The 9,953-nt window shown below is 46.6% G+C and overlaps 1 protein-coding gene across 1 annotated transcript; it reads left to right on the top strand.

Moving 5' to 3' along the window:
• Positions 1-1,931: 1,931 nt before the first annotated feature.
• LOC135150409 (uncharacterized) lies at positions 1,932-5,838 on the top strand. The gene is made up of 4 exons (XM_064086697.1): positions 1,932-2,258; positions 3,360-4,092; positions 4,741-5,493; positions 5,783-5,838. The coding sequence occupies exons 1-4, from the start codon at positions 1,932-1,934 to the stop codon at positions 5,836-5,838; spliced, it is 1,869 nt and encodes a 622-aa protein (XP_063942767.1).
• Positions 5,839-9,953: the final 4,115 nt, after the last annotated feature.

The raw sequence follows: 9,953 nt of genomic DNA, 5'->3' as shown, positions 1-9,953 counted from the left end.
TACTTATGAAGAAGAACTACGAAGACAAAGACTCGACGAACAAGCCACTTCTCAAATGTTTAATTGATAAGGAGTATTTGATTCAGCTAGATACAGATGAACCAGACAGTACATTTGTGTGTCAGCTACTCAGATTAAATATTCAGCATCAACTATAGGTGGTCGTTCATTCAAGACAAGAATCAGATCTTTTAAAGGATGTCAGAAGACCTGCTGCTGAAGGCTGTGCTCAATATAATTATTCTTTTAATTTATTCACATCTCAAATTAATTATATAAGTTATGTAATTTATTTATTAAATTGATTCACAGTTGAATTAATTTAATTTATGAATTTATATGATTAATATAATTAAGTGAATAATTATTGAATTAATTATATTAAAGAAAATCTATTTAAAACTGATTTTGGGCACGGTATGACAATCATATAGATTGTCATACCGCACCTGGTTTGTCATACCGTGTCTGTGGCATGACATAAGTTCAATTGTCATACCGAATTGTGTAGCATGACAATGTTACACTTTGTCATACCGAATTTGAATTGGCATGACATTACCATGCATTGTCATACCGAATTCAATCAGTATGACATTGCTATGAATTGTCATACCGAATTCATGCTGTATGACATTACTAAACATTGTCATACCACTCCATGACTTAACCTGCAAGTCATATGTCATGCTATGGATTGTCATACCGAAAATTGCAGCATGACAATGTCCTGATATGTCATACCGATTTCTATTTCAGCATGACATGAGCTCACATTGTCATACTGATTTCATTTGTAGCATGACATTAGCTCACATTGTCATACTGATCTTTGTAGCATGGTCATACCAACTTTGTCATACAAGTTCAAGGTGTTGCCTATAAATATGGCTTCAACCTCTTCATTTGTTCTTGTTCATTGCCTTGTAAACTTTCAAGTTGTTTGTAACTTGCTATTCGTTAAATCCACAGTTTCCTGTGCTTTGATCATTCGGTTGTTTTAATCACTAAACTAGAATACATCCTGTCGAATTTATTCTACGAATTTTAGTGGACATTAAAACGAACCTTATTAATTATATAACGACTTAAAACATTGTTATATTAATTAATTAAAATCTGATTAACAAGTTTATTTCAAATCAGATTATTCCGCCGCGATTTTTTAGTGACGATTGTATTCAACCCCCCCTTCTACAATCGTTTCAGGACCTAACAAGAGATATGTACGGGAAGCCCGAGGGCCGCCCTTAACCAATGTGTGCCATCTGTCTGAAAGGCCTCCCAAAATGTTCAAAAGGGAGACCATGGACATTACCTTCACTGAGGGGGATGCGCGCGCGGTACACCATCCTCATAGCGATGCCCTGGTGGTAACAGCCGTGATTGGAAATGTCAATGTACACAGGCTTCTTGTCGATAACGGAAGCTGTGTCAATATCTTGGCCTACACTGCGTACCAAAGAATGAAAATGGCGGATAAAGATATGATGGCTTGCTATAGTGAGTTGTACGGCTTCACGGGGAATGTCGTCCAGATTGTTGGAAGGGCAAGACTCCCGATCACCCTTGGAACAGAACCCCGGGCTACCACTCAAGTTGCGGAGTTCATGATAGTGAATGAAGACATCTCCTATAACGGGATCTTGGGCAGACCCATCTTAAGGGATATGCGGATCGTGACGTCAATCTACCACTTATCAATGAAGTTCCCAACCCCCAATGGGGTAGGATGTGTACGGGGATGTCAAGATGACTCCCGGGAATGCTACAGCAAGGCTTTGAGGGCCGCAGTAAAAGCCTGTAAAGAAGCCCAACAAATGGATGAAGACATCCCGGAAAGCAGTTACAAGCAAGTGGATATAGAAGAGGAACCCGAAACCAAGGCTCAGGGAAGGGTTTTAATAAAGTTTGTGAAAGCAACCTGCAACATGGTGATTATCGTGCAACATCCGGGGGAAGACCCTTATCTAGAAGCCTCGCATGCCGTGCATGAAGGGCTTGCACCCATGGATGCATTCCCAGTGAAGAATATTGATACAGCTGAAACCCTGGTTGAAGGGATTGTGGAAGATGTTACTGATAGTGACTTTGAAGGGGATGGTCAAAAGCGGCCCCAAAACAAAAGGCAAGAAAATGAGTGCGAGGCACCTTGTGACTTCAACAGTGCTATGGTAACCTACCAACTCGGAAACCAGACACGGCTTCCTGTTCATGAAATCCTGGGTACGCAACCCCAAGAGGGTGGCAACAAAGAGGTTACCGTTGAGATCGACCTCGACCCAAGGATGCCGGAAACCCATGTGAAGACTGGAGCAGCTGAGGATACCCTGTCCATCTTGGTGGATGAGTCCGACCCCACTAAAGAACTAAAAATTGGGGAGCAATTGGGGCCGGACCTAAGGGAAACCCTGGCCGCATTCTTAAAGGATAATCTGGACGTCTTCGCTTGGAACCATTCGGATATGATCGGGATTCACCCGGAAGTCATGTGCCACCACCTCAATATTGACCCAGACAGAAAGGGAGTCAGACAGAAGAGAAGACCAATTAGTGGGGAAAGGGCTGCCGCTCTTCAAGAAGAGGTAGACCGACTATTGAAGGCATGCCTAGTGAAAGAAGCTTTTTACCCCACATGGCTAGCAAACCCAGTGTTGCTGAAGAAACCTAATGAAAAGTGGAGAACTTGCATAGACTTTACTGATCTGAACAAGGCTTGCCCTAAGGACAGCTTCCCGCTCCCTCGAATTGACCAATTGGTGGATTCCACTGCGGGGCATGCACGGTTAAGCTTCATGGATGCCTACTCGGGCTACAATCAAATCCCCATGTTCGAGCCAGATCAGGAACATGCCTCCTTCATCACTGACGGAGGGCTTTATTGCTATATAGGCATGCCGTTTGGTTTACTAAATGCTGGGGCTACATATCAAAGGCTCGTCAACAAGATGTTTAAGGACCAGATCGGGAGAACAATGGAAGTGTACGTGGATGACATGCTAGTTAAATCAAAGGAAGCATATGATCATGTTACACACTTATCAGAAATGTTCGACATATTGAGGGATTACAGGATGAAGTTGAATCCCCAAAAATACGTATTCGGGGTTGAATCCGGCAAGTTCCTAGGCTTCATTGTCAATCACAGGGGAATCGAAGCTAACCCTGCGAAGATCAAGGCCTTAATTGAAATGAGGTCGCCTAGGAATGTAAAAGAGGTGCAATGCCTTACAGGCCGGGTTGCCGCCCTAAACCGGTTTATCTCAAAATCCTCAGATAAATGTAGAGAATTTTTTGCAGCCATAAAAAAGGGGCAAAAATTTGAATGGACGACAGAATGCGAGGCTGCCTTCCTGAAGCTGAAGGAGCAGCTTGGAAGCCCGCCACTGTTGGCAAAACCAACGGAGGGTGAAGCCTTAATCCTTGGACTAGGGGTTTCCGAGTTCTCAATTAGCGCTGTCCTGATCAAGGAGGAAGAGCAAGCCCAACAGCCGGTATATTATGTGAGCAAAAGATTACTTGACGCTGAAACCCGTTACTCAAACATGGAGAAGTTAGCCTATGCACTAATTTTGGCTTCTCGCAAACTAAGGCCCTACTTCCTGGCTCACAAGATTGAAGTGCGAACATCCTTCCCCCTCAGACAAGTTTTACACAAGTCGGAAGCCTCTGGCAGAATTATGAAGTGGGCGGTTGAGCTAGGCCAATTTGATATAGAATACAGGCCAAGAACCGCAATTAAGGGGCAAGCACTAGCTGACTTCATCCTAGAGTTTCCACCCACCTTCGAAGTTGAAGGGATGGAGTGTGTACCTGAGCCTCAGTCTCCGATAGCCATACCCGAGAATTGTTCCCCTTGGTGGAACTTGTACGTCGATGGGGCTGTCAATGGAAATGGGGCCGGGGCTGGCATCGTCCTAGTCAGTCCGGAAGGCCATAAGCTGCGAAGCTCCATTCATTTCGACTTTAAATCCACCAACAATGACGCAGAGTATGAAGCCCTAATAGCTGGGCTGAAGCTAGCCTTGGACATGAGGGTGGAAAATATGAATGTTTACAGTGATTCTATGTTGGTAGTCTGGCACATCCGAGGTGGCTTCCAAGCTAGGGGTCCCCGTACTGATCTCTATATGCGGTATGCCCAGGAATTAATTAGAAAATTCAGGGAAATCAAGCTAGAGCAAATACCAAGATCTGAGAATGCAGATGGAGATGCCTTAGCCAAATTGGGCTCTCAGAGGGATGCACACATGCTTGGGGTGATCCCCCTCGAAATCCAGTATCAACCTAGCATTCCCAAAATTGAAGTCATGGACGTTGAAGTTGATGAGTCTGACCTTTGGACAACTCCAATCCATGAATACATAGCCAACGGAACCCTGCCTACAGACAAGGATGAGGCCAGGAAATTGAGGTACAAGGCAGCCCAGTATGTAATTTATGATGGAATCCTTTACAAAAGGGGATTCAATCAGCCCCTCCTCAGGTGTGTTGCTGGGGTAAGATGTGAATACATTATGCGCGAGGTGCATGAAGGAATTTGTGGGAATCACTCGGGGGGTGCCTCCCTCGCTCACAAAATCCTCCGTTAAGGCTACCACTGGCCTACCCTCCACAAGGATGCTCATGCCTTCGCCAAGGCCTGTGACAGTTGCCAAAGGTTCTCTAATACAAACAAGAGCCCTGCGGTACCCCTGAAGACCCTGACAAGCCCCTGGCCGTTTGCTGTTTGGGGTATAGATCTGATCGGTGAATTACCAAAAGGGAAAGGAGGGGTGAAATACGCAGTCGTGGCTATAGACTACTTTACTAAATGGGCTAAGGCTGAACCCCTGGCTTCCATCACTGCAAGGAAGCTAGTAGACTTCGTTTATCGAGCAATCGTCTGTCGATACGGGGTTCCCTACAAGCTCATATCAGACAATGGGAAACAGTTTGATAGCAATGAGATGATGAATTTCTGTGAACACCTTGGCATAAAGAAAGGCTTTTCCGCAGTGTGCCACCCTCAGAGTAACGGTCAGACAGAAGCCGTCAACAAAATTATTAAACACACCCTGAAAGCCAAACTGGAAGAGAAAAAAGGCTGCTGGCCAGAAGAACTCCCTATGGTGTTGTGGTCTTACAATACAGCGCCAAGGTCTACCACTAGCGAAACCCCGTTCACCCTAACATACGGGTGTGAAGCTATGGTTCCCGTGGAAGTTGGTGCAGGATCTTTTCGAAGGGATAACTATGACCCTGAGAACAATGAAGTCAATCACAGGCTCTACCTAGATCTGATTGAAGAAGTAAGGCATACGGCTCAGCTAAAACTCGCTGCGTATCAACAGAGGACCCGTAAGTATTTTGATAAGAAAGTGAGGGCTCAACCCCTCAAAGCGGGAGACCTAGTTCTCAGGAAAATGATGCCCAACATGAGGGTTTCCGCTCATGGAGCCTTCGGTGCAAAATGGGAAGGCCCATACATCATCAAAACTGTGCTTTGGGAAGGTACCTATCACCTCACAGACATGGATGGAAGACTCATACCACGGGCATGGAACGCCCAACAATTAAAGAGGTATTACCAGTAGCTTCACCCGGGTAGTATTTCTGTAGGCTTCGGCTTAAGGGTCAGGACAATAAAGGCGGTTTATTAGTTGTAATCGCTATGCTTTTAGGAAAATTATCAGGCTACTATTTGCTTTATTTGCTAGGATGCTCGGGGGGTAGTGTCGTTACACCCCCCAAAATTATGCTATGTCAACTTTTTACCATGTGATTCAATAAAATTTCGCAGCTTTCCGTTACAAAAATGTCGTATATGCTTGCTTGCTTACTGTGATTGTTAGTTGAATACTTCGTGTATGCTTTAAAAGGTATTTAGGTTTCAATTGCATCTAGTTCTTCACCATAATTAAAAATTATGTTAAAGAACTCGGGGGGTAGTAGTAGGCATATCATTAACATTACTTAGCTTAAATTTGAAATTGGAAATCAAAAACACCAAAACTCAACAACTTGGCGGCACTAACTAGAAGGGAAGCTTATCAAAGCTTTCAAGGCTAAAGCTTTTCAAGCTTTCAAGGTTTTGGGCTAACAGTAGCCCTTCAAGGTTTAAAGCTTATCAGAGCTTTCAAGGCTAAAGCTTTTCAAGCTTTCAAGGTTTTGGGCTAACAGTAGCCCTTTAAGGTTTAAAGCTTATCAGAGCTTTCAAGGCAAAAGCTTCTCAAGCTTTTAAGGTTTTGGGCTTACAGAAGCCCTTCAAGGTTTAAAGCTTATCAAAGCTTTCAAGGCTAAAGCTTTTCAAGCTTTCAAGGTTTTGGGCTAACAGTAGCCCTTCAAGGTTTAAAGCTTATCAGAGCTTTCAAGGCAAAAGTTTCTCAAGCTTTCAAGGTTTTGGGCTAACAGTAGCCCTTCAAGGTTTAAAGCTTATCAAAGCTTTCAAGGCTAAAGCTTCTCAAGCTTTCATGGTTTTGGGCTTACAGAAGCCCTTCAAGGTTTAAAGCTTATCAAAGCTTTCAAGGCTAAAGCTTTTCAAGCTTTCAAGGTTTTGGGCTTACAGTAGCCCTTCAAGGTTTAAAGCTTATCAAAGCTTTCAAGGTTTCAAGCCTATCAAGGCTTTCAAGGCAAAACCTTATCAAAGCTTTCATGGTTTTAGGCTTACAGTAGCCCTTCAAGGTTTAAAGCTTATCAAAGCTTTCAAGGTTTAAAGCTTATCAAAGCTTTCAAGGCAAAAGCTTATCAAAGCTTTCATGGTTTTGGGCTTACAGTAGCCCTTCAAGGCTAAAGCTTATCAAAGCTTTCAAGGTCTCAAGCCTATCAAGGCTTTCAAGGTCTCAAGCCTATCAAGGCTTTCAAGGCTAAAGCTTATCAAAGCTTTCAAGGTTTCAAGCCTATCAAGGCTTTCATGGCAAAAGCTTTTCAAGCTTACAAGGTTTTGGGCTTACGGTAGCCCTTCGAGGTTAAAGCTTGTCAAAGCTTTTAAGGTTCAAAGCTTTTCAAGCTTACAAGGTTTCGGGCTTACGGCAACCCTACAAGGTTGAAGCCTATCTAAGCCCTTAAGGCTTATTTGGTGGAATTACTACAAGGCTTACTTTGTGGAATTAGCTCGGAGCTTACACTTGGAGATTATTCTAAAAAAAACATACATCTGGGGATCACTTTAAGGCTAACGCCCAAGGATATCTTTCGAGGTTCACACTTGGGGCTCACGGGTAAAGCCCCAACACCAAGCTCTCACATAAGGTCAAGCTTACCTATCCTTGGGTGGATTGTTAAAGATTAAGTACTCTTACACTATCAACGTGCATCCTCAAAGAAGGAGACAATCCTGATGAACAAAGTCTCAAGGGTCGCGACCCCCAGAGATTGAACTATATATACATTTCCGATACAAGGGTTATCCCTGTAGTCGTTTTTTCTACCTGCATGGAAGGGTTAGGCGACAAACACAGTAATATCAAAGGAAATACAGCAATAGTGGAAGAAGTACAAGAAATGCGCGCAAGTGAAGAAGCGAAAGCAGTTACATGGAAAATTAATATGTACTGCAAAGGAAATTCCTCCCCGCACCAACAGGGGGAGGCCCTTGCAGTATTAAAAAATATCTTGCGGAGCATTCTGAGGTGCCCGCACCCTCATCCAAAATATCAAATTCGTGACGACAAGCGCCACGCACAAATTCAGGATTAACAAAAAATAAAAGTTTGATTAACTAAGAGGAGGGAAGATCAAGGAGCAACAGGGGAGGAGGAGCCCTTCTCGTCAGCAGCGAGGATGTCTTGCGGAGCCTGGGTTGCCACTAGGGTTGCAGCTGGTACCCCTTCCGGGGGCGTCACCTCAGTTCCCGCAGAGATCGGCTCTACGGGCTTAGGCTCGCCTTCAGCCACAACCCTCTTTTCAGTACCATCCCCGGAGAAACCTTGGGAAGTCGCCGGAACCTTCTCCTGGCCAGCACAATCTTCGGCCTTCGCCTCCTCCAGGGCTACCGCAGCATCGGGCCCCAACTTGGCCCAATCGTTGTCAGGGAAGAAGCGGTAGGCCGATTTCACGCAGTCCTTGACCCCTGCGGCAACTCCGGCCTCAAAAACGGCGGCCTCCCGCTCCTTCCTCGTCGCCTTTGCAGCAACGACAGCCTCCTGCAGCTCCTTCACCTGTCCCTCCAGCTTTTTGACCATTTTCCCAAGGCCATCAGCCTCCTCCTCCAAGGAACGCCTCACGGCATTCTCCTTCCTCCTCTCCTCACGGACTTTGGCTTCAGCCTCCTTCAGCTCCTGGTTGGCCTTTCGCACAAGATCCCTGTCTTTGACAGCGGAAGCCAGGTCCGCCTTATCCTGCTTCAAATCCACCCTCATCGTCTCATTGACCCGGGCTGTATCAGCAACATGCTCCCCCATCTTCAGATCGAGGAACAGGCTCTTGGCGTTGGCCACCGCCTTGTCACGGGTGGCCTCGGCTATCGAAAGCCAGTCCCACTCCTAAATGGTAGCCTCGGAGACCTGGTCAGAGAGCATTCGCTGAAAGAGCTGAGTCTTTTGAGAGGAGGAGGAAGCGGGAGAGCTGCGGGCCAGGGTTAACCTGGGCTTCTTGCTTGTACGGCCTTCGGCTGAAGACCCCGCCTCCGCAGTCTTGGAGGGCTCCCGCTTGCGACCCCCGGAGGAGGCCTTCTTCTGCTCTAGAGAGGGAGAAGGGAGCGGGGACACCGGCTTCGCAGGAATAGGAGCCTGCGAACTGGAGGCCTCTCCGAAGAGGTCCTCATACTTGGTGGAGCGCTTGACAAACCTGGGAATATTGGCAACCATATCTGCAGAAGGAAACAAGGAGAAATAGTCAGAAACTACGCAATTAATGATGGGGAAACTACAGAATGCAAGCATAGCAGATGGCATAAGCGTTATAAAGCATGCAGGAGATATAACAGGAAATCTACAAAGCAAATATCATATAAGGAAAACAAGTTCAAGGGTGCAAGCTAAGAGGAAACCTGGGCTTCCCGTCGCCTCCACATCTGCACCCCCCTCGTCAACGGGGGATGCATCTACCACCGTAGTGGAAAAACCGAGCCTCTCCAGATTCTCTGGAGTAAGCAGGCTGGAGCCATCACCTAGCTCGGTGGATAGCCCCAACACGTGCTTGGCCCTCTCAAGGGACTCTCCCGCCAAAGGAGTCTGCACTGGCATGTCTACAACAAATACAAGCATAAGGAAACTAAACGGGAACCCCAAAGGGCTAAACAAGACAATGAACAAGGGGAAAACTGGCTTACTAGGGGAGAGATTGAAGTCCTTTCTGTAGACTGGGCAGTCGTAGCAGTAAAGGAAGAGCTTCTGCCAGTCTGACATCGACTGACGGTTACCCTTGATGCCCTTCTTGTGATGGGTATTCCAGGCAGTGAGGTAGAAGAACCCTGGGGTCCTCCCAGTAAGTTTCAGCTGGAAAAACCAACCCAACATCAAGGCAGACATCCTCACCCCATGGTGGATGTCATAGAGGATGTAGAGGCAGACCGCCATGCGGTAGGAGTTGGGGGTGAGCTGCATGGGGGAGACCTCATAGAAGTCCAAGACCTCTAGGATGAAAGGATGGAGGGGGAGAGACAAGCCCAGCCTGAAGAACTGGGCGGAAAGCACGACTTTGGGGTAGCCAGTGCCCGGCTTGAGGGTGTCGAAGCGGTCACACCTCTCTCCTGGTTTCGGGATCCCCAGGGTGCAGCCAGGGTTGAAGGACTCCAAGAGGGACTGCAGCCTCGCAGGAGTCATGATGGAGTCCATGTGCTCGCAAGCCAGGACTACAGCTGGAGGCTCGATCACCTCCACGGAAGCCTCAGCCTCCCGTTCAGCCTCCTCGGGGCTCCCCTCGAGGGCTTCAGCAGCAGGGTCCAGCGGGAGGCCCGGGGTCATATCCGCCTGGCTGGACTCAGAGGTGGTCCAGTTGAGCTCCTTCACCACTAAGCTGCGCCTGGAGCGGGT

Source organism: Daucus carota, chromosome 2 (assembly GCF_001625215.2).
Source record: "Daucus carota subsp. sativus chromosome 2, DH1 v3.0, whole genome shotgun sequence".
Taxonomy (NCBI): Eukaryota; Viridiplantae; Streptophyta; class Magnoliopsida; order Apiales; family Apiaceae; genus Daucus; species Daucus carota.
The sequence above is the reverse complement of the archived record's forward strand: the minus strand, read 5'-3'. Positions and strand labels throughout refer to the sequence as shown.